This window comes from Nomascus leucogenys, chromosome 4 (assembly GCF_006542625.1).
Source record: "Nomascus leucogenys isolate Asia chromosome 4, Asia_NLE_v1, whole genome shotgun sequence".
Classification (NCBI taxonomy): Eukaryota; Metazoa; Chordata; class Mammalia; order Primates; family Hylobatidae; genus Nomascus; species Nomascus leucogenys.
In genome coordinates, this window is record NC_044384.1 from 105,649,410 (window position 1) to 105,674,028 (window position 24,619).

The window sequence follows — 24,619 nt, forward strand, 5'->3', positions numbered from 1 at the left end:
AAGCTTTCCAGTGGCCACAGCCCCAGCCAATATCTAACTACAGCCACACGAGAGACCCCAAGCTAAATATGCCCTGCTGAGCCCCTTCCAAATTCCTGGCCCACAAAATGGTGAATGAAATAAAATGGTTATTGCTTTTATACCACTAAATTTTGTGGCAACAGTTACCAGGACACAGCTTAATTGAATATGAGCAAGGTTCTTAGAATCACTTCTTTCATTTAATTGCAAATGAACTAAAAAGAGATCCATCTAAAATTTTTTTTTGTTTTATTGGATTACTCCTGATAATTTATCATAGCAAACCTGACACAAGTTTTGCCTACACATCCTCTTTCCACATCCTCACTTCCCATTAATTTGCTCCTCAGCCAATCACAGTCTACCTTGTTGATGCCTGGGAAGCTGCTTCTAGCCAGGTCGCTGCCAGCCTCCACTCTCTCTTGACCTCAGCTCTTCCCATGCTCATGGCTACCGTCTTCCAGGTGGCATCCCCAGACTTGTTCTCTGCTGATCCTCCCCTCCCACGGGCAGCACCACCAACCACCCAAACATGCAGATTCAAAACCCAAGTCATCCTTGATTCCTTCCTTTCTCTCGATTCTAATCTTCACCATTGTGTCTACCCCCAGAGTAAGTCAAAAGCCATCCATCTCTCTACACCACAACGACCACCTTCACTCCACCTCCGCCACCGTCATCTTTTTCCTGAACAACTGCAACAGCTCCTGACTGGCCTCCCTGCTTCCTTGCACCACCCCTAACCCCCAGCCACCACCCTTCTTCTCCTGGGGGCTTTAGAGATCTTTAAAACATGAATTGGATCATGCCACACCCCACTTAAAAATCTTCCTGAAGTGGAATAAGTCAAAATTCATCATCTGCACCTGAACAGCGCCCCTACCTTCCTCTCCCATCTGACTTCCCTCTCACTCATAACCCTCCAATCTCCAATGGCTCTTCTTTTAGCCACTTAACTCTGTTGATCACTTTCCTGGCTCAGAGACACCTGTGAGAATTAGGGGTGATGGTCCCACTTCGTCTCAGGCAACATCAGTTTTCCTGTGGTCCTTAGAGACTTCCTGGTTTCCAAAAGTTGAACAAGAGAAACTCTGGAGCTCACTGCGGCCTTTATCAGCCTCTGTAGGGCATTCTGAGCCACCTGGAGATTACCCCCACTGAGAAAGTGCCACCCACAGCGTGAGGCCTTTCTGAGCTTGCTGCTCTATCCCCAGGGGACTCTGTCCCTCCTTCGGTTCCTTTGGTGAGTGGTGGCCTAACCACAAAGAGGAAGAGTCCATCCAGTCTCCATTTCTTATTTTAATTTTTTAAAATTGTGATTTGGGGTTTTATTTATTTATTTATTCATTTTGAGACAGAGTCTCACTCTGTCGCCCGGGCTGGAGTGCAATGGCACGATCTCGGCTCACTGCAGCCTCCGCCTCCTGGGTTCAAGTGATTCTCCTGCCTCAGCCTCCTGAGTAGCTGGGTTTGCAGGTGTGCACCACCATGCCCGGCTAATTTTTGTATTTTTAGTAGAGACGGGGTTTCACCATGTTGGCCAGGATGCTCTGGATCTCCTGACCTTGTGGTCCGCCCACCTTGGCCTCCCAAAGTGCTAGGATTACAGGCATGAGCCACTGCACCTGGCCAGTGATTTGGGGTTTTATAAGGATAAGAGCATGAGTTTTTAAGGGAATTGCATGATGTCTTGGGTTTGCTTTAAAATACTACAGGAAACTTGTTTTTAAAAGGAAGAAGGTAAGGAAGGAAAAAGAAGGAAGGGAGCAGATGAAACAAAGAAGAGGAAAGGAAAGAAAAGTGGGAAGTGTAGCTGAAACCAAAAATGGACAGAATGTTGATCATTATTGAAGTTGGGTGAGGGGTATGTGGATCTTCATTATACCAGCGGTCCCCAACCTTTTTGGCACTGGGGACCAGTTTCGTGGAAGACAGTTTTTCCATGGACCTGCAGCATTGGTGGAGAGGTGATTTTGGGATGATTCAAGCATGTTACATCTATTGTGCACTTTATATTATTATTACATTGTAATGTATAATGAGATAATTATACAACTTGCCATAATGTAGAATCAGTGGGAGGCCTGAGCTTGTTTTCTTGCAACTAGATGATCTCACTGGGGGTGATGGGAGACAGTGACATATAATCAGGCATTAGATTCTCATAGGGAGTGCACAGCCTAGATCCTTTGCCTGTTCACAATAGGTTTGTGCTCCTATGAGAATCTAATGCTGCCACTGATCTGACAGTTGGTGGAGCTCAGGCAGTGATGCAGGCAATGGGGAGCAGCTATAAATACAGACGAAGCTTCACTCACTTGCCTGCCACTCACCTCCTCCTGTGCAGCCTGGTTCCTAACAGGCCACAGAGCAGTAGTGGTCTGTGGCCCGGGGGGTGGGGACCCCTGCATTAATACTATTCCCTCTGCTTTTGTGTATGTTTTTGAATTTCTGTAATTAAAACGTTTAAAAAGAAAAGAACATAAGTGGAGAAGTCCCAAACCAATTGCATGCATGGACACTTCATCAGAGAGTTGACAGTGATGTCCCACAGGCATGAGTGCTGCAGGGCCTTGGCACACACTGCCCTCCTCCCCTTTCTCCCCTGCTTCCTATAGGTCATCCTTAATCCACCCAGCTGACTCACTGTCTGCAGCTGTTCAGAGTTCAGTCCCTGTCTTTCTTGCCTAACTCTCCAAGTCTCCAAACATTTTCCAATGCTGTAGCTCTTTCTGGCCTCAAAGACTGTCATAACATCATGCAAATGCTAGAGACGCAGCTCTCATGCTGGGCACTGTACCTGTTGCCGGGCAGACACACGTGAGCAAGAACACACACAGTCCGTGGCTACTTGTTGCTGAGGGTCCAAACATAGGAGTCAGAGGATCAATCAGTAGAAAGAAGAATACTAGCGAATTACAAATGAGAGGAGTGCTGTGAAGGAAAGGGACAAGCAGTGTGCCACACAGGAAGATAACAGGGCTCTAACCGTCACTCTGGGACTTTGCCACGCCATCTTGCCATGCCCACGCAGCGAGCCACATCAGCAATTGCCATAGTACCTTTTAATACGAGAAGGGACGCTTCGGCCAGCTCTTGACTGAGGGTTGTTTACACTGTTTAGAAATTTCCAGATGACACAATTCAGATGTGCTTGAAATGTGTATTTGAGGTCTAGAAAGTGGAGAGTCTGCAGAAGGACGCTGCAGCAGACACAGGAAGAGACAGGTTCCTTGAACCACCTACCTGGCCGCAGAGCCTGGCCTGAGCGAGGGCTGCTGGGGAGCAGGCACAGTGTTTGTCCAGGTGGTCAGAGGCGGGGCCATCATCAGGCCAGGGAATCCAGACAGCAGCCACAGCTTTTCAGGAAAGCCTGGAGGGTGACTCCCAGAAGGAGATGCCAGTCCCTGGGCAGGGGAGGAGGCTTGGAGGCACTTCTCAGATCTGAGCCTGGGGTCTGGTGAAAGCCCCAGCCCAGGCAGAGCCGGGACTGGGGCCTAAGCCTGGCCACCTGGACCCAGAGAGGAAGAGCCAGGGCAGAAGCCAGCCCTGCAGACCACTGGCCATGGGCAGGGTGGACAGGGCCAACCTGAGAGGCCAGCATGCCCCTTGAGATCATCTGACTAGCTGCAGAGGAGATCTGGGGCCACGTGGGGACAGCAGTGAGTAATGCCTGGATCCCACACAGGGAATCTGACCTAAAGCCACATCTTGTACCGGGCCCAGAAAAGTTATTCATGGGTCTTGCATCTGATAGAGGGGAGCCAGGGAAGGGAGACGCAGGGAAATGGGGCAGGGAGAGGAGGAAAGCCAACAGCAGGAATTCTACAGTTCAGACGCATGCTTGGGCCCGGGTGTTGGGTCCTTGGACCTGCACACGCACATCTCCAGTGAAATCTGTGGCTTCTTCATGAAGGAATTAAGGCTCCACAGCCATGTGTGTCTGGGGAAGAGCCTGGGAGAGGTAGCAGCCAGGAACCTTCTCAATTCTGTGAAGATGACGCCATTGTCCTTTGCCAGCACACCCTCATGGTGCACTTTTGAAGAAGGGAGTCAGCAGGGCCTTGGCTGTGGCATGTTACCATTTAGCGTTTGCATGACATGGTCAGTGGGAGGAGTGCTGGCCAACCTCGTGCCTGTCCATCTTTTCAGCCCGTGGTCCTCAGCACAAAGTCTGGCTTGGCAAATGCTGGTCAACCCTCCAAAGCAAGGGCTGGTTTGTCTGACCATGTCAGACAAAGCCAATTACTAACTGCGTGGGCTCAGATGAGTTACTTAGTATCTCTAAGGCTCAGCTCCTTCCTCTGTAAATCAGGGTTAGCAATGGTGCTCAAAATTCTGGGAGGGATCATGGCTGTCTCATACACCATGGGGCCCCTGGCATGCAGCTGGTGGCCAAGCATATCTACTGAAGCTTAGGTTGTAATGAGACAGGACCCATGCTCTCAGCCTTCTTAGGGGAGTTCTGTGACTGGCACCCAGCCACGCTATGGATCTCCTGCATACCCAGTGTTCTTACCCATCCAGCCTTAGGAGGGCTCTTGGAATTGGCAGCCCCTGGTGAGAAAATTGTTGCAGGATGACTTCTCTAGAAGGAGGTACTGAGGTGGAGTTTGGGGTGCAAGGTGTTTATTAGGAATCAATGCCTGTGGAGGGATGTGAGAGGAAGCATGATTGGGCAGAGAGAGAACTTGAACTGCCATGAAGGCTCCACAAAGCCCTGGCTTTGGAGAGTCAACCAGCATCTGCCAAGCCAGACTTTGTTCTGAGGAGCAGGGGCTAAAAAGACTGACAGGCACGAGGTTGGCCAGCACCCCTCTCCCTGACCATGTCATGCAAATGCTAAATGGTGACATGTGACAGCCAAGGCCCTGCTGATTCCCTCCTTCAAAAGTGTACCATGAGGGTGTGCTGGCAGAGTGCCCTGGAGTGGATTCTGCCCATCAGAGTGCCACCATTGGGCTGAGATGACGCTATTCTCTGTCTCACAGGCACCAGAGACAGGTGACCCTGGGAAGGCCTGGCTTGGGCAGGGCGGCTCTGCAGCGGAGACAGGCCCTGAAGAACTGGCAACCAGAGGGCCTGTGCCGACCACACTCCCTACAAGTTCTTTCTTGAGGCATCTCCATATGACCATAGAGATTTTTTGCTTAGCTTGTGATGCCACAATTGAGTGTATACAAGTAAATATGTGGAGAGGACCTCATAAGGAATCACTTGTTGGAAAGACCCATATTTCCATGTCATTTTTAGGCTTTGATAATATAAAAGTCAAAGAAAGACATTAAATGGGTCATTAGCTGTCTGGGTTGTCTATTCCAATAATGTAGGAATTATTAGAGAACTAGCTCATTGTCCTAGGAGCATGTTGAATAGGGACCTCAACTGGAAGGGAGGAGCACATGAGATGGGGAGAGAGAGAGACTTTATTGCAGAAGCACTATGGTGTGTCTTGGCTGGGAGGGGAATTCTAAGGCTGTAGTACTTACTAACCACACACAGTGACTAAACAATCAGTGACTCCTCAGTGAATGAAGAGAAAGATTTTTTTGAGTATCTAAAACATGTAAAGTGCAGGTGCTGGAGCCCATGACTACTACTCTTTTTTCAAAGTCACGGGGAGCCCCTGAACAGACCTCACATTGAGACAAGCTGACCAGTGTATAGGAGAAGAACCCTCCGGTGAAGTTGGAGTGGCCAACTTCAGTGAGGGACAGAGATCTGTGGGCACTGGATCTGGTGCTGGGGAGATCTGGCACTGGCTGGTGCTGGGGGATGATTTTGGCTGTGCTTTGTTCTGGACCCCACAAGAAGCTCCAGTTCTTGTGAGACCAACTTAGAACTGGAAAGCCAAGCAAACCCACTCAAAGTTTGCAAGCACAAAAGAACCGTCTAGAAGTGTGAGACAGCTTTGCATTGATGAAGCAGAAAGACTGTGGCGGTGTCCAAAGGTGTCAACTCATGAATGCTTCACGACAGCCTTGGCTTTGTATTCAAGTCAACACCATCACAGAAACCAAGATACCACACATAATAGCTATACTGCAATGGCGATGGCCTTGGGGGAGGTCCACAAGACCAAAATGGAAGGAGCTCACTGTGGGCTGCTTCCTTCCTTGCTCAGGATTCTCTGTAACAACTACAATGGGCAAATGGAAGAAGTTATAGCCACTCAGCTCTCTCAGGAAGCAATCAGGGCAACTCACAAGGCCAAAGCCCTGAACACCAAAGCTGGGAAAAGCACTGGCATCCAGTCCTGGTCCAGTCAGTTCCTTCCTTGACCACCAGTCCCCCAGGCTGCCCGTAGATAGCAGGACAATATCACTGCCCAAAGGATGTAATGTCCCAATGCTCAAGGTTGGCAATCTTTATTTTCTAGAAGTTTTCTAGCTGCCGAGCTCTGCCACATGAAGTACATATTTGACAAATGATTAATTTTAAATGTTTATAAAGATATTAATTCATTATATTGTTCCTACTCCACACAAGGCATTTGTGTGTGATGAGGAGGCGAGGCATTTAAAACATGATCAGAACAGATCCACACAAAGCTAATTGTCTGGGCTCCCACCTGGGGAGGCTCCATAATTGTCCTAGTGAGGCTGCCCTGTGTGAGGCTCAGCACCACTGGGACTCCCATGACAGAGCATCAGAACCGCAGTTTCTAAAAATAAAAGCCAAACTCAGCTGTGTTCTTTGCACCTAACTGCACAATGTTATTTAGAAGTGGCTCATGCATCTTTTTTATTCTCTCAAGTTCCTATAAGGGTAAATATCTGGGTCTCCTCTTGGAAATGGTCAATGGATGGCTGTGTTCATAAGTGACCTTGGAGAAGTTATCCTCCCTTTAACTACAGATGCAGTGCCTGTGCTGAGCCCATGTTGATCTGCTGGTCCCAGGCCAATGCTTTCTTCCCACCCACTGCCCCCTCATGGGCAGCATGTTGATGGGATAGCAAGGCCTGCGCTTCACCCCTTCGCCCTCCCTGGCTGCTGCCCATGTCTGCTCACTTTATTCCTCATTCTCATGTGCTTTAGAAGTGGGCAGGGAGAAGAAGGGTGAAATGGCAGGGTCCAGTGCTTTTGTGTCCCCTTTGGGAAGGGATTGGATTGGAAGGGAAACCACAGCAATCCACAAGGCACTGGGGAAATTAGATGCTTCCTCTAAAGCAAGTGGCAAAGCCAGGGGTGGTTTACTGTGCTGTTCCAATAGTCCTGCTTGGAAATTCCATGTGACTAACACGGAAAAGCCTGAGGAGTAAGTTTGGACAGAGGAGAAATAAAAACTTGTCAGCCATGATGGTTTTAAGGTATTTGGAGATCTTATTTCCTTATCCCCATTGCTTACTCTTCACACTTTTTTTAAAGACTAGTCAATTGCAGTAGAGAGAAGCAGGGATAGTAGAACAAGGAGTTCAATCTGTAACTGATTGTGAACAATCCGACTGAGATAACTCACTATCTTCAGACCAGCCTTCACACTCTTAATGTATCTATTTGATCTTTAATTGCACACACTTAAAATATTGAGACAGGGTAAAGAAAGTGACAAGTAATTAATGCTTCATATACACATTAAAAAGCACTTTTCCAATATGTGAAATATTTTCAAAGGTGATACATTTTGCCAAATCATGAAAAGAAAGACACAAAAGATGCAAAGGTGAATTCCATCACTTATTTTTTTCAGCCTAATCTCTAAGTTAAAAGCTTTTAAAATGTTGCCACCATAGAGTAAGAAAAGGAGAAGCATGGAAGTAAACAGCCTTCCAGCAAGGCCTGCGCTTCACCCCTTTGCCCTCCCTGGCTGCTGCCCATGTCTGCTCACTTTATTCCTCAGAATAAAGTGGGCCTCAGAAAGAAGAGGGCCAAGAGAACCAGCACATTTTCTAGGGAGCAGACGGTGGACCCAAAGCAAGTGCCACTCAACAGAACAAGCCTACAACAGGGCCAAGGCTGGCTCTTGCGAACCCAGCCGTTATAATCTCCCTGCTTATGCCATGGAAGGACACTGTCACCATACCAAGGAATAAGCGGAATCCTTGTCTAGGTCAAAACCTCCAGCAGGACGCAGAAATGGATTGGAAGCCAACAGACTTTGGATGCCTTGTGGGTGGGGCCAGTTGTCCAGGGGTTCACTGGCCAGACCTGCAGATCATTTCAAAATCAGAACAAGAACCTTCACTGGCCCAGAACAGAATAAGGAGAACAGAAGGAAATTAGGTGTGAGATTGCCTGGAAAGGTTCTAGATCAGGAATCTATAAGACCTGGCATGGGTTATCAGGCTCAAGAGCAGGGTAGAAAATTTCCCAAAGATGGACATTTTCACTGCTTTTGCAGTCTGTAGCAGCAGCCAGTGCTTCTGTGTCCCCTTTTGGAAGAGGCAGCATGAGAACTGAAGCCACAGAAGCTCCCAGTGCATGGAGAAAATCCAAGGGCTCCTCCAGAGGCAGCGGCATTGATGCTCTGGTGAGTGGCAAAGCCAGGGTGCTCCACAGTGCTGGTCCTTATTCCTCCTTTGAGAATTGCAGGCATCACAGTCAAGAGCCAATCAACAGCCTCCTGGACTGGTCAGTTGATTTTGAAATATTTGCTTTGGCAAATTCTGACTACAAGTAATCATATTGTTCAGATTCATCCCTTTCTGAGTTTTCTTTTCTCTTTCACTCTCTCTGGTCCCATCAGTGGGGAAACTGTTTTTGTATTTCTCATGTCTTCCAAAAGAACCATGCACCTCAGAGAAGACCCCTCAGAGGGAGAGTGCTCCTGAGGTTGTCTCCAGCAACATAGATGACAGCTTCAAGCTTCCCTCTCTCCTTGTAAATGAAACCCACTGGGCCTGGCTGATGCAACCCAAGTTCTTCAGGGTTTTCACAAGATCCCGGCGGAATCTCTCACCCACAAAAACATAGAGAACAGGGTTCAGGCAACTGTGGAAGAAGGCAATGGTCTGGGTGACCTGGAAGCAGATGTCAATGTTAGTGGAAACGGCACAGTTGGAGATGAACATGGCATAGGCGTCAATGGTCTGCACTAACAAAATGCAGTTGTAGGGAAACTGAGACAAGACAAAGACGGTCAGGACAGTGATGGTCACTTTTAGGGCCTTGTGCTTGGACGACTTCTTGGCTTGTATCAGGGTATGAATGATGATGGTGTAGCAGCAAGCCATGACCACGAAGGGAAGGAAGAACCCCAGAATGACCTTCAGGGTCAAGACAGCTGACTTCAGTTTGGTGCTCTCATCGCTAGGGTAAACCATGGTGCAGATAGCAATGCCGGATTCCTCCTTGATTTGGCTGTATAAGATTTCTGGGATGCAGAGCGCAGCTGCCAATACCCAGATGGTAAAGCAAACCATTTTGCTGTACAGAAGCCTTTTCTCCCTCCAAGTATGTGCTCTCATGGCCTGGGCAATGGCGATGTACCTGTCCACACTGATGCACATGATCAGCAACACACAGCTGTAGAAGTTCATCTTGTACATGCTGTTGACCACCTTGCACATGAAGGTCTGGAACTTCCACTGGTCAGCAGCGGCAATGGCCCAGAAGGGAAGAGTGACAAGAAAGAGGAGGTCAGCAATTGCCAAATTCAAAAGGAACATGTCGGTCATGGTCTTCACTCTTGTGCAGTACCAGTAGACAAGGATGACCAGACTGTTGCCCAAGGCACCCACGATGAACACGAGCCAGTACAAGGGTGGGAGAAAATGGCTCGCAAACTGCCTGACATTGTTTTTCTCACAGTAGAAGTCAGTGAAGTTGAAGTTAACGTAGTCTTCCATGGAAGATGTGGATTCAGAGCCATAGTCATCAGCCATGTTAGGAATAGGGCTCTGCAAGGGGACACAAGATGGCATTAGGTCAAGGAAAATATTTTGAAGGTCCTGTCTGATGGCAGAGTCATGGACCTCTTGACCCGTCCAACCCCAAACACCTATGATAAGGCCAAAGACACGTAGGCATTCTGAGGACATCTGCTTGGGTTGTGACATATTTATTTATTCAACATATGTTTATTAAGCACATACTGTATGTTGGCTACTGTGCTATGTGCCAAAGAAACCGTAATAAATAAGTCAGATGTGTGGCTTCACTCTCAGGAAACTTACCTACCCATAGAGCAACCAGACACGCAAATGAACACTTATAGTGTGCATGCCAAGTGCTCTGATGGGGTAAGAGTGCCTCCACACTACTGATGGGCAGTTTTATCAAACTGTGGGTATGACTGTGATCGTCCTTCTCCTAACTATTCAGTTTTTCACTGACCCTAAAAAGGTCAGCAAGGGCTCTTAAACTCATCTGGATCCCAGTCCCCTGAGTTTCCTGAAAGCTCCGGGAGCACCAGCATACACCCACATACATATACACACACAGACACTCTCAACCCCACGTACACACACAAGCACCATGACCTGCTCTATAGTTAGCAGGACCTGTGGTCTAAAAATTATTAGGAATTTCAACACATCCAGCATTCAATCAAACAAGCAGCACTTCTAAGCATAGGGCCCCTGTGTGACTGTGTGGGTTGCACAGCCATGAAGCTGGCCCCAACAAGCACATACACTCACATGTACATGCATACACATAATACATGCACTTGCACATGCTCTCATGTACACAAACATGCCAACACTCATGCTCACATGCACATATGTACACACTCATGCATGCACATATATATACACACATATACACGCATACACACACACACTTCTTACACTTTTTCTGGGTTCCTGAAGCAGAAGCCATCCTAAAACCCCTGCTATGGAAACAGGAAATGAGGGCTGGAAATGAGACCCTGAGATGTAAGCCCTTGAGTCAAACCTGGGGTGGGAGGGAATGAAGGACGTGGACTGCCGATGGAGGAGGAGGGGAGAATCCGTGCCACGCCTGCTACATTCCTTCCAAAACTTCTGCCCACAGATCCTCAAGCACTCTTACTTCCCACCAGTTTCCTTCCGAGGGCTCCCATTAGGACTCCCAAATTCCACCAGGGACTACCAGCTCTCACTCCCTTTCCTTGAGGGACGTTCCTTGCCAAATCTCATCTCTACTTTTATTTCTCCTGAGGCAAATGCAATAGTTCAATTCATCTGGATGCATTTGGACTAGAAGTCACCCCAAATCCACAATAATTTTTATTTTGTTTTGAACAGTTAATATTAACAAATATGTAACTACAAAGATGATTTTGTGTACTTAAATGTTTATATTTAAATAACAAAATATTCTCTACCTCCTGTTAGCTGGGCTCTCCCTATCTGTATACATTGTAATATCTATCTATTTCTAGTAGATCTGACTAGCATTTCCCAAACCATGTTTTAAGTGGAACACTAATGGTTAAAATAGTTAAGAATCTCTGCATATTCCTTCTTTGAAATTCACAATACTCCTGAGCACAATGAAGGATCTGAAAAGTCCTACAAAACTTGTTTTATTTATTTGTTTGTTTGTTTTGAGACGGAGTTTCACTCTTGCTGCCCAGGCTGGAGTGCAATGGCGCCATCTCGGCTCACTGCAACTTCTGCCTCCCAGGTTCAAGCGATTCTCCTGCCTCAGCCTCCTGAGTAGCTGGAATTACAGGCGTGTGCCACCATGCCTGGCTAATTTTTGTATTTTTAGTAGAGACAGGGTTTCACCATGTTGGTCAGGCTGGTCTCAAACTTCTGACCTCGTAATCTGCCCACCTTGGCCTCCCAAAGTGCTGGGATTACAGGCATGAGCCACCGTGCCTGGCCCAGAACTTGTTAATTGCACATTAGCACAGTAAAGACTCTGAGAAATCCTTCAGAATCTGTTGAATTTTGTTTAACAATGTTTTCTAAACTTATTAGAACATAGAACCTGTTGTGTGTGTGTTTGTGGAGGGCTTCTTAGATATGAGGGCTCACTGAGTTGATTGATAAAGGACAGTAGATGCTAGTCCTATTTGGGCCCTGGCTGGCAGGAAGTAGCAGGAGGACCCAAGGTAACTTGGATGACAACTGGGAAAATCTGACATCTAGTCCTGACTCCACCTCCAATATATGAGCAAGAGAAAATCCTACTGCAAAGAGAGGGACCCAGGAGCAGGATCCTGGAGGCAGCTCTTCAGGCCAGGGCAGCTGGAAATCACGCACAAACACAAAGAACTAAAGAAAACTCGTCTCCTTATTTTACATGCGATTAGTCCCTAGGCTTGATTAATCCATTTCAGTTTACACTTAGAGATGTTTCTTCTGGCATTGGCCCTTGTCTGGAAACCCAGTCTCTCGAGAGGACAGACCTCCTAGGCGACACATATTTTAGAAACATGCCGGGAGAATCCTCCCAATGCTGGACACAGGAACCAGCTGCAATCATGGCCCCACTAAGGCAGTCATCCTGTAGGAGGCGAGGTTTGAGTGGACTTTGAGTTAAAGAAGAACTTGAGGATAGAAGGAAGACTGTGAAGAGCATGGAGACCCCACAATGGACACCACAGCAGGTTTAAGAGGTTGGGAAGATGACCTTTTGGAGGAACCTCAGTAAAACAATGCAGATGGGCAAATACCGACTGTGAATCCACATGATGAATAAGTGCTAAACTTGCTTTTGAAGTTTTTGTTTGTTATTTGTGGGTTGATGGTTTTTGTTTTTTGGTTTTTTGGTTTTTTTGGTCAAATAGCTTTAATAGACTCTCACATGAGCCTGAGCCCAAGGCTGTGAAGCAAATCGCAAGCAGCCTCACAGATGAGGGCCCAGGGTTCTTGCTGCGTGGAGTTGCTTCTCCTGTCCAGCAAGCCTGCTCTCCTCCTGCTGCAGCTCCAGGTAGCGAGGAGCAGCACGGATTTTAAAGACATGTTAAGAGGAAGACAGACAAGAAAGAAAGAAGAAGGCAAGGGAGGAAAGAGGGCATGCTTGGTAGAATGACAAGCACAAGAGACGGCTTTGGTTCCTGGGGAGAAAATGAGACGGGGCAGGTGGGAAGGCCAGCATCACTTAGCTGTGTTAGTCCTGGGCTAAGGTGCTGGAAGGAGATGGATTCCTGGGCCAGCGAGGGAAGGTGATCTGGAGCAGGGCCTGGAGGAGATTGCAGAAGGCGCGGAATAGGAGAAATTGTGCAGAAATCCCAGGACCTGGGTGACCCAGCTTTCTCCACTGCCCGGTGAGCAGGCACAGCCAACACTCCCAAGACTGAATCCCAGACAAGGACACTGTGTCCTCTGGAAGCCCAGGGGGCATAGTTTTTCTGCTGGGTGAGGATTAAGGACCTTGTGCTTTTGCATGAAGTTACTTAGTTAGTTAGGTTAGGGACTACTCAGGCATATTTTTTAAGTGATTGAATTTTACACCCCAAATCTAGATTTATATAAAATTTGTCAGGACCACAAGAGGAATCCTGGAACAACACCCCCTGTGTCACGAGTCACACTCATAGTTTTGCACATGCCCGATGGATCTTAGACATCAAATCCTCTGGAAATCCCCCCATAAATGTAAACAAACCTCAGTGCACAGCCAGGGCAAGGGGCCCATCCTGCCTGTCTGTGTCCTAACAAGCCTCTGAGCCCACAGGCTGTTGCTCCCACATAGGCACGTCCTCTTCCCTCAGGAGACCTGGGCTCAGAAGCAGCAGCCCAGGTGTCCCAGTTGTGAACACCCAGGGCAGGAAGAAGGTCCCGGAGCTTTCCAGGGCCTCCTTCTCTGGCTCATGTGTTCTCTGGAAACCCTCAGCCAAACCCAGGCTCAAGATTCCCCTCTCTGGGGAATGGACAGAGAAAGGGCAGGGACTGTGCTTGCCAAGGCTTCCATTGTGCCTTAGCAACAAGAATGGGCAGAAGGCAATGGGGGAGATGGAATAAGAGAGGGCACAAGAAGGAGGGAGGTGGGTAAAAAATGAATTTGTTATCAGCAGGGACGCTGGCAGACACCTTGGCCCCACACTTCAGAAAGTATTAAATCCCAACATCGAGACCTGGATTTCAGTGCTTTGACATTCACCCTGAGGGAGGAACCAGCAAAGCTATGATTGCCAACAGCACCCCTCAAGGGCTCTTCCTCCAAATTTCTATAAGACCTTGAACCCTCAAACCACCTTCCCCAGTCTCGGTCTCCTCATCTGTATAAAGGACTCTGCCTTTACTGTGACGCTGAGGGAATGTAGGGCACCTGCATGGGTGACTGGCCCAGCACATCCTCAGAAAGGTGGCCACAGGGTGCCACGGCTACTTTCCATGGAATATGGGAGTCAGGGCCACAGGGGTCCCATCTTCTTCCCATTAAGATGGCGCCAGACTCCTCTGACAAGAGAAGGTCATTATTGAGGTGCAGTTTCCTTCTTATCTGGGGCTGCTTTGCAGAGTTTGGCTATTATCCAAGATCCCAAATGGTAAAAGCAAATGACTGGCAAGCTCAGAAGCAGCCCTGGCTCTGCTGCCTTCATCTACTTCTGTTTCCACAACCTCAGGGATTGAAAGGTGAATTTAATGCAGGAGAAACTGAAGAGTCTACTTTTGGTCAGAAGAATAGTTATTTCACCAGGACTAAATTCATTACTTTTTTGTTGTTATGGATACAGGTGCAATTAGGTAACTATACATATGTAATACTAATGAATCATTAGCATATCATAAATAATTTAGTTGATAAACTGTTTCCGCCACCACTCTCCATAGATCATGGAAACCTACAATGTACTGTGAGGCAGTTTGTTAGCCCGCCTGCTAGGAAGTCTGGATTTCAATTATCTACATGTAAAACCCAGGCTTTCCCTTGGAGTAAAGTCAAATCAAAGCCCTTAGGTAATTTTGTAAGGCATTTATGAATGTTACAAAAGCATGGGAAATTAATTTGATTCTACACTTAGTTACATTTGGCTGTAAAAGAAAAAAAGATTCTCTGGATTATTATTTGACTCACTGATTTTTTTTTTTTTTTAAGACAGAGTCTGGCTCTGTTGCCCAGGCTGGAGTGCAGTGGCGTGATCTTGGCTCACTGCAACCTTCACCTCCCAGGCTCAAGCGACTCTCGTGCCTCAGCCTCCCAAGTAGCTGGGATTACATGCGCATGCCACCACACCTAGCTATTTTTGTATTTTTAGTAGAGATGGGGTTTCGCCATGTTGGGCAGGCTGGTCTTGAAATCCTGGCCTCGGCCAGGTGATCCGCCTGCCTCTGCTCCCAAAGTGCTGGGATTACAGGCGTGAGCTACCACGCCCAGCCTGACTCACTAATTTTTGTTCAGCTCTTGGTCTCTTTCAGGGGAATGTATACCGTTACGTGTTTTCATAAGGTCTACATAATGTTATGCAAGAAATACAACTAATGTGCCCACTGTGGGTTTTTTAAAAGCAAATTACATGAATTCTCCCTTTGCCTCATTTGTCTGAGTTTTAGAACAGTCATATGGAACTAAGCACACCCTAGTTAAAGATGGTTAAAAATCCTTAGCTATTTATAACACCACATTTTCTTCTGTCTCCACAACATACCCCAAAGCATAGCTGCCTCTTTGCATTTGGAAAACCCTCTGTGCTGGACAACAACCTACCCAGCAATGGGCATTGCCAGGCAGAGATCTTACCCTAGGAAACCACACAGATAAATCCTTCCCCCACAGTGGATCCTTCCCACACCCCCTAAAAAGGTAAGACGAGCGTGTGTTTTGAGGAGCCAGAGGAGCTCGGCTGTACTCACTGTGAAGTCTGTGGGTGTCATGGTGGGTCAGTCAGATGCAAGCCCGTTCCTGGAAAAGGCACAAAAATCAAAAAGTGGACTGGCTTGTAAATGTATAGTAACAACCAAATGCCAAAAAGATGGAGATTAAATTTTAAATCTGTTTATTCTTCTGAAAAAAATATTCCAAGCAGGAGTTAGAGTGTATATAGTATTCTAGATTTCAGAATCATCTTAGTCATCCACACAGAAATGAAAGAACCTCTCCTTTGAAGTTATCATTCACTTCTTTGACTCTGAGGGTCACCTGATTCTAGCATTTGTTTTCTTTCTACTTAAACAATAATTAGTACATCTCCCATCCACAAATAAGGAATGGCAGGCGGGCTGTTACATTTTTCCAGCCCATCCTTTCTACATTAGCTCCCTTTCCCTTGATTCAGCTTCTCTGTCAAGTCCTGTTTTGCTGACTGGTTCCCCTTCCCCCTGCTCTATCAGCTAAGGGACTCACCGAAGCTAACAGGACAGTGGTCGCTTTGCGAATGCCCTGGACTCTGGACTCCCCAGGAAAAGGGCCTTTGAGTAACCAGGTGGCAAGAAGAACATGAGGGCTGGGTGGCGCCCGCTGGGGTCGGGGCCCCCTCCCTAAAAGACCCGGTGCCCCCAGAACCCACCTTTCTCCTCTTTACCCTGACTTCAGCAGGAAAAGGAAGTCCTAGGTTTGTGTACTAAAGAAAATGAGTTCTAGTTCCCTAATGCACAGGGCCTCGGAACTGACTGAAATAAATCTCGAGTTGTCATTTTCATGTGTTTTGAATTTCTTTAAAGCCCACCCCTACATAACCAAAGAAACAACAGCTTGACTGCCTTTGAGGACGGAGGCTGTGCCTGAGCCGGGGCATTTCCTTTTATACCCTTAGCAAGTACATTTCAAGGAAACCTGTCCAGCATCACACCCCAAGGTTCTTGAAAAAAAATAGTCTCTTTCATAAATCCAGTCCCAACCTGTTGGCTTCCTTTCCATAATAACATCATGACCCCACCCTGCTTTTCTGAAAGTACAGTCGTTTCCAATGCGTAATGTGTGGTAAAACCACTTTGGAAAACTGGCAGTTTCTTAAGAAGTTATACATGCACTCACCATGTGATCCAGTCATCCCACTCCTGAGTATTCACCCGAGAAAATTGTAAGTATATGTCCCCATAAAGACCAGTATGTGAATGTTCATTACAGCTTTACTCTGTAGTAGCCAAAAACTGCTAACAGCCTAAATGTCCATCAGGTAGTAAATGGATAAGTTAACTGTGAAATATCCATCCAATGGAATGGGGAATGAATGACCGATCACATAGCAACATGGGCAAGTCTCCAAACAATTATGCCAAGTAGCCAGACCAAAGGGAGTTCATACTGTATGATTTCACTTGTATAAAACTCTCGATAATGCAAACTAATCTATACTGATGGAAAGCAGAATCACTGATTTCCTGGCAATAGAGAGAGAGAAGGGGAGGTGGCTGGGCATGGTGGCTTACACCTATAATCCCAGCACTTTGGGGGGCCAAGGTGGGTAGATCACTTGAGGTTGGGAGTTCGAGACCAGTCTGGCCAACATGGTGAAACCCTGTTTCTATAAAAATACAAAAAATTAGCCAGGTGTGGTGGTGTGCGCCTATAGTCTCAGCTACTCGGGAGGCTGAGGCAGGAGGATCACTTGAACCTGGGAGGCAGAGGTTGAAGTGAGCCGAGATCGTGCCACTGCACTCCAGCCTGGGTGACAGAGCAAGACTCCGTCTCAAAAAAAAAAAAAGAAAAAGAAAGCAAGAGAGAGAAGGGGAGTGTGGGAGGGCAGGAGGGCAGGTGGGTACAAAGGAAACCTCAGTGGGGGATAAATATGTTCACTGTCTGGGTTGTGTGAGAGCTTCGCAGGGGTGTATGTACGTCAGAACTTATATGCTGCATTTTAATATTTGCAGTTTATTATAATTGCACCTCAATAAAGCTGTTCAAGTGAGGCAGGGAAAAGCAAAGTACGATGAAAGCATTCTGGCACTTCACTTCTCAGTGTCATCTCTGGCTGTCAGCAGGCCCTAAGGAGGAAAGCAACCAGAACTTCCTCCTGGTAACCTCTCTGCCGGTAGCTTTTCAAAAGTGCACTGGAGTGCCTTGTGCTGTTATAGCCAACTTGAGAGATCACTACGGACCCACGTGGCTTTTTTTTGTTTTGGTTTGTTTTTGTGGGTTTTTTCCTTTTATTTTAGCTTCAGGGGTATATGTGCAGGTTTGTTATACAGATAAATTTGCGCGTCTTGGGGGCTGGTGTCTAGATTATTTCGCCACCCAGGTTAATAAGCGTAGCACCTGATTGGTAGGTAGTTTTTTGATCCTCACCCTCCTACCTCCCTCCATCCTCAAGGAGGTCCCAGTGTCTGTTGTTCCCTTTTTTGTGTCCATATGTACTCAACATTTAGCTCCCATTTATAAATGAGAACATGTGACATTTGTTTTTCTGTTCCTGTGTTAGTTCACTTAGGATAATGGCCTCCAGTTCCATCCATGTTGCTTCAAAGGATATGATCTTGTTCTTTTTATGGCTGTGCAGTATTCCATGATGTATATGTACCACATTTTCCTTATCCAGTCTATCGTTGATGAACATTTAGGTTGATTCCTTGTTTTTGGTATGTGAATAGTGTTGGAATGAACATACATGTTCACATGTCTTTATACCCATATGTTTTTAAGATTAAATTAGATAGATAGATAGGTAATTTGTATATGTATATGTATGTGTGTTTCACATATATATTTCCTGGCTCTGTCTGCTGAGAGGACCTAAAAGCAATGATCCACAGCATAATTAGCGCCTAGTGCTCTGATCTTGGAGTCTAAATATCTTTCTCCACTAAAACAGCCAGGGCTCCTTGGAGACATGTAACTATACGCTGATGGTGTTGAATTTGAAGACCAGCTAAGTTGGTCTTCAAACCCAATACCACCAACATGGAAGCAAACCAGTGTCACATTTGTCCTAAAGAGTTGAGGAGGGAAGACACAGCATCTTTATTCCTGGAAAAAAGATCAGCCTAAATCAAAGAACGAGGAAGCATCAGAAAAACCCAAAATGAAGGACTTTCTGCAAAGTAACTGGCCAAATATCGAGGTCAAGTGACACAAAGAAAAACTGAGAAACCATCTCAGGTTGAAGGAGACTAAAGAGACAGGACAAGTAGATGCAATGCAAGAACCTGGATTTGGTCCTGGAGTGGGGAAAAAAAAAAAATTCTGAAGGACATTACTGGGAAATTAGGGGCATTACAATAGGCGCTGTGAATTCGGTGATAGTGCTGCATCCGTGTTAAATTTCCTGATTTTGCTGACTGCATTGTGGTTTTACAGGAGAATGCCCCTGTTCTTGCGAATTATCCCCTGAAGTATTTAGGGGCAAAAGAGCACCGTGTCTTTGGCATATTCTCAAAGGATTCAAAAAATATGCAAAAAATGCAAAAAATTAATGAAAACATATGTATATAGAGGGAAGAAGAATAATAAAGCCAGTAGGACAAAATGAAAACAATGGTTTGGGTGAAGGGTTTATAAGCATTCTTAACACAATTGTTGACTTTTCAGTAAGCTTGAAATTAGATGCAAGTAAGACTCACAATAAGTTTTTAGAACAAGAGAAAAAAATATTTTGGCAATTGACCCTAAGACACAAGAAAGCCTGGAACAGGACTGTGTCTGAAATAAAAATGAGTAGCCCCAGCCTCCAGCCGTGACCTTACCCAGCCACCTGGGCATGCACCGAAATTCACTGCAGCCCTCTGGGGGCCAGGGAAACACTGGCATTTATCTGAAAAATGACTTTTTTTGTTACAAAAGTAACGCACATGTTTGCAGGAAATTTGGCAAATACAGAAAAGCCAAGAGGAGAAAATCAAAATCACCCATAATCTTCCTACCCTAAAATAACCACTTTTAACTTTCTGTTGTTTTCCCTCCCAGCTGTGTTTCTATGCATTCGTACACTTTGAACTTTTATTTTCTTTTTCCCACCTAACAGATTATAAGCACTTCTTTCATCATTAAACATTCTTCAGACAGGTGAAGGCATCAGCTACCTGGCATTCCGACAGGGGCTGTGCCCCAATTCATTTAAACATTCCCCTCTGTGGGGCAATTCACCTGCTTCTAACTTCTTTTTATAGTTATTTTGAAGTATTTCCCAGGTGAATGAAAGATGCATTTTCTTCAGAAAGGTTGTATTCTGCCCCTTTCCTCCTAAGCCAAAGAACCAAGAACGTTCCCCAGGCAGTATTTCTGAACTGTTCTGACATCTTCAGCTCTGTGGAATGATTGCTTCCTGCTTGGCATGACTTCAGGTGCCATCAAGAAGCCCAGTGAGCCTCTGTTTTGAAATAAGAAACTCACCCAGCAAGCAGAAAAGCAGCCACTTTGGGGCTGAGCATTACTCTTCTTTTTTTCCCCCAGATGAAAAATGCCCAGTTGAGTTTGGAAGACCTCACCTCAGCAAATTTTATTTTATTACAGCTTGGGGAATAGGGAGATTGATTTTTGAGATATCAGTTAGAAAACACTTTATATATATATATATATATTTCTAATACGCAGGGCTTATGTCACCTCCTTTTTGCTTGCATGAAAGGATTGAATATTAATCATGTAATACCTGAGAAAAATTCCCAAAGAAAGAAACCACAAAAAGAAGAAAAGAATGGCTTTGGTTATAGTGAGTGATAGCAAGTTTCAGATTGGAAATAGCAATAGATGGTAATGATGTTGGTAAGAGTTTGGAAAAAAGGCCTCCACACTGCTGTGAGGAGTATAAATTTATGTGATCTTTTTGGAGGTTTAAGCCGTATCTGCCAAAATTTACAAAGCACAACATCTCTGACTCTGCAGCGCATCTGCTTGGAATTTGCCCTACTGGTATTCTCACAAAAGAACACAAGGGTCCAGGTATAGGGATATATGTTGGAGCAGAACAAAAATTGGAAAACAACTTAAATATTCAGCAATTGGTAATATTATGACACATCAATCCAATAAACCACATGTAGCCAATAAACAAGGATGGTCCTCATGCTGATAGAAAAGAGGTCCCCAAGACTATAAGATTAAAATGCAACATGTAGGAAGACTTATGTTGTGCGATCTTTAAAAAAAAAAATAGAAAAAGACATACACTGCACTGCTCACCAGCACCGAAACATTTTCTGGAAGAAGACTGAACCACGATGACCAGTGGAAAATGAACTTTCATGTTTTCATTTAGATTTTGCAAACTATTTAAATATCTTACCAAGTGTGTAAAATTGTATTTTAAGAGCTGTCATAAAAATAACTTGTCAGATTTTAAAAAAAAGAAGAAGCCCAATGCTCTAACGTTCAGCGCACCTGTTTACAAAACTCATCTAGAGGAGGAACTTGTAGCCTGCTCCAGCTACCGCAGAAAGAGCAAGTCTAGTAATGACATTCACCGAGGCTACTTTATGCAACTAAGTTGTACACTAGCTTTCTATAAAGGTTTGTCTTTTTTTTAAAAAAAAAAAAAAAAAAAGGTAATATATAAACACAAGCCAGGCAAGATGGCTCATGCCTGTAATTCCAACACTTTGGGAGGCTGAGGCAGGAGCATCACTTGAGGCCAGGAATTTGAGATCAGCCTGGGCAACAGAGCAAGACCTCATCTCTACAAAAAATTTAAAAATATGCCAGGCATGGTTGCCTACCTGTAGTCCCAGCTACTCAGCTGGCTGAGGCAGGACAATCACTTGAACCCAGGAGTTCAAGGCTGAAGTGAACTAGCATCACACCGCGGCACTGCAGCCTGAGTGACAGAGCAAGACCCTGTCTCTAAAATAAATAAACAAATAAATAGTATATATAATGTAATATAGTATATAATAGAATGTAATATATTACAGCTTATAAAATATGCATCTGCTTCTGGCTCATACAAAATTTGGAGAGAGCCAAAGAGTAAAAATAGGACATACCCCTCCCTGGAGTCCACATCTAGAACCTCCACAGGCAGCCTTGCCATCTATTTCTCTTTCATTTTTGTCAGAATACTTCTCAAATATTTTATTCTCCCAGCTACTAAGTCTCAGTGCTTGCTTTCATTTTCGTCTTGCCAGTGAGAAAGCGGGAAAAATATAGGGGGGAATATCTCCATATGACCAAACATACTGAGAGTGAGGACCATCTCAGTGGTCTGTCGGGAGTGGATGGACAGTTGACTCAGCACTGCGGCAAACCTCTCCCTTGCTGCTCAGTGAGGCCTTGTTGCAGGTGCCATGGGCCGCCCATCGAACCCACTTATTCAATGTGCCTTGAGTACCTGATATATTTATTTGGCTTAAACAATGTGTAAGACATGATCTATATCCTCAAGAAGCTTGCATTCAAATACAGGGAGTAAGTCATGGCTGCAAATAACAACAAATGGAAAATGCTATGAGTTGTGGTAGGAATTGGAAGGAGGAAGCCATGTCTCTAGCTCTGGGGAAAATCCAGGAGGGCTTCATTGAGGAGGTGACGTTTTGCGGGTCCTTGAAGGCCGAAGAGCATGGAGACATGCAACGAGGGGAGGGAACATATGCACTAAGGCATGAAAGTCAGAAAGCATGGGGTATGTGCAGGGACCTGGGAGATAAAGGAAGGGAGAGAGTTGCTAATTCTCCAAAAGAGAAAATTGCCTATTAGAAAAGTTAGCTTGGAACCTGTTATTATCCAATCACTATTTTTGTATTCTCTAACATTCTTAAGTAGCCAACATGAAAATCAGCATGGGGTTATTGTGCACACAGCGTCTCCCCACACTTATAGCCTCTGATGCTCACAGCACTAACATCAAATCGGATACTAACATGAGTCAGGAATGCAGGTCTTTACTTTGATCTTTGTACAATTTGCTACACGGAGCTTGAATTATCTCTTACATTTTTTCATAGCTCTGCTTTTTGTTCCCTACACGGGGCGGGGTCTCTGAGCCATCTATCAGATCAATCCACTCACCAAGCCTAGATCAGATGCCTGCCAACCACCCAGCAGGGGCTGCACGGGGCCCAGGGGCTCCCAACACAAGCCTGTGAGTGAGGCGTACACAAGGGGGCTTCAGAACAGAGAAGCAGATATTGGAAGAAAAGGACTCCGAAATTCCAGATGCTGAAACAGTAAATTAGCTTTTGCTCGCTCAGGAAAGGGAATAAGGAGATGGGACCCCACAGACTGGCTGCTGCACAGCCCTTCCAGTTCAGCACACAGTGACGCTCTGGATGGACTTGCCAGCCGTCTATGCAGTGACAGCTAATTCAGAACTAAACAGGGTGGGTGTGTTTGAAAAGGCAAACCAGCATCCACTGATGAGTCATTTAAAATAACTTTCTGCTTTACTCTGATCATAAAGGAGTATTTTTACAATGCACAAAAAATCCCCAAAATGCCAACATATATAATATAGAAAATAAAAACTCTTCAAGCACCCTTTCCTAGCTTAGCCATTGTTAAGTTTCTGAGATACTTCCTTTCTGACTTTTTCTCTGTAACACAACCTCACACACACACACACACACACACACACACACACACACATAGATACACACACACTTAATAGAAAATCAGACTACACACATAATCTTCTATCTTGCTTTCTAATTGCCCATCTTTCATGGATCACCTTCCATGCCAGTTCAACATAGAGCCATATCATAGGATTGGATGACTGCTGTGTATTCCATTGTCTAGATACATCACAATTCATTTAACCATTCGCCTCCTGGTGCATAGTTTCTTTGTTTCCAATTTTTCACTGCTACAAAGAATCCTTTCCATGGGGCAGTGTCTCAGACTCAAGGACCTCATGGGTGCGTCCTTTACCCAGCCCCTGGCCACCATCTTGTCACCCAGCACCTGCTTGTCCTTCCTTTAAGGTATAAATCACAGACTGCCTTAAGCCTAAGCTTCATGTATGTGAGTGGTGAGGGAGTTTTATTACTCGCCCTACAAGAAACCTGGGTTGGGCATAACCAATTCCCATTTACCTTCCTGGAAGTTTCTAGCAAAGTGCCTGGTGCCCACGACCTCTGAACAAATGAGTGCAAGCCCAGGTTTTAGAAGCCATCATAGCAGCACACAACTGAGGGCCAAGATGACACTGGGTTGGGGGCAGCAAGAAGAAGAGCAATACTCACCGTGGAGGGCGATGCAACTCTCCTGGGGACAGCAGGCCCCACCAGCTCTCAGTGTCTGGGGAAAGAGCTGGGTTGCTCTCTGCCTGGGATGAGGGGCAGGCTTTGTGGGTTCTGAGCAGGCAGCTACCCGATAACAACACCCGGAAAGGAAGCCAGGCCACCCCTGCCTATGCTGTCACTGGTGGGGTAGCCCAAGAGGGTGGGGAGTCACCTGTGTAGCTTCCAGCAATCAGCAGAGTCAATCATTTGCAACCAGAAACAAAAAGCTGAAAACTGCTGGGATAAGGGTAAACTGTCTCCTCTGAAGACGCACATACAGACTGATGATCTAAGAGCAAATTCTCTTCCTAGACAGCACAGCTGCTTACAGGGAATGGGGAAATTGGAGGGTCCCGTCGAGAGAAGTCAGCCTTGTCAGGCTTGCCAGAGGTGCACATTGATGAGATTTCTCTGAATGGTGTCACCTGAGGAGGCCTGTATTAGGTTACCACCCCGTGGCAGATGTAGCACTATCCATCACAACATACCTTTTCTGGCCTTGACAGATGTACCAGAACCCTGGAGGGCTGTGCTATCCAACACAGTAGCTACTAGGCAAATGTGCCTATTTAAATTCAAATTCATTAAAGTGCTAACTAGGGCCAGTGCAGTGGCTCACCTCTGTAGTCCCAGCACTCTGAGAGGCTGAGGTGGGCAGATTACTAGGCAGAGCCTAGGAGTTCAAGAACAGC

General features: G+C 45.8%; 2 protein-coding genes across 3 annotated transcripts in view; one reads left to right on the plus strand and one right to left on the minus strand.

Moving 5' to 3' along the window:
* Positions 1–24,619, plus strand: part of LZTFL1 (leucine zipper transcription factor like 1) — an 84,879-nt gene that overhangs the window by 5,094 nt on the left and 55,166 nt on the right. The gene's annotated exons all lie outside the window — the stretch shown is intronic.
* CCR9 (C-C motif chemokine receptor 9) lies at positions 7,508–24,017 on the minus strand. Of its 2 annotated transcripts, XM_030811965.1 has the most exons (3): positions 23,889–24,017; positions 15,693–15,741; positions 7,508–9,860 (listed from the first exon to the last, which is right to left on the minus strand). In XM_030811965.1, the coding sequence occupies exons 2-3, from the start codon at positions 15,711–15,713 to the stop codon at positions 8,772–8,774; spliced, it is 1,110 nt and encodes a 369-aa protein (XP_030667825.1). In that variant the 5' UTR covers positions 15,714–15,741; positions 23,889–24,017; the 3' UTR covers positions 7,508–8,771. The 2 variants fall into 2 exon arrangements, with proteins under 2 accessions (XP_030667825.1, XP_030667826.1); XM_030811966.1 differs by lacking the exon at positions 15,693–15,741 and having other exon boundaries at positions 7,509–9,860; positions 23,889–24,001.

What these genes read in the sequence shown, in the direction of transcription:
- CCR9 (XM_030811965.1), bottom strand. Translation starts at nt 15,713, where the DNA reads ATGACACCCACAGACTTCACA. An exon ending in TGACACCCACAGACTTCACA is followed by an intron (nt 9,861 to 15,692) that starts GTGAGTACAGCC and finishes GTCCCCTTGCAG; the next exon opens with AGCCCTATTCCTAACATGGC.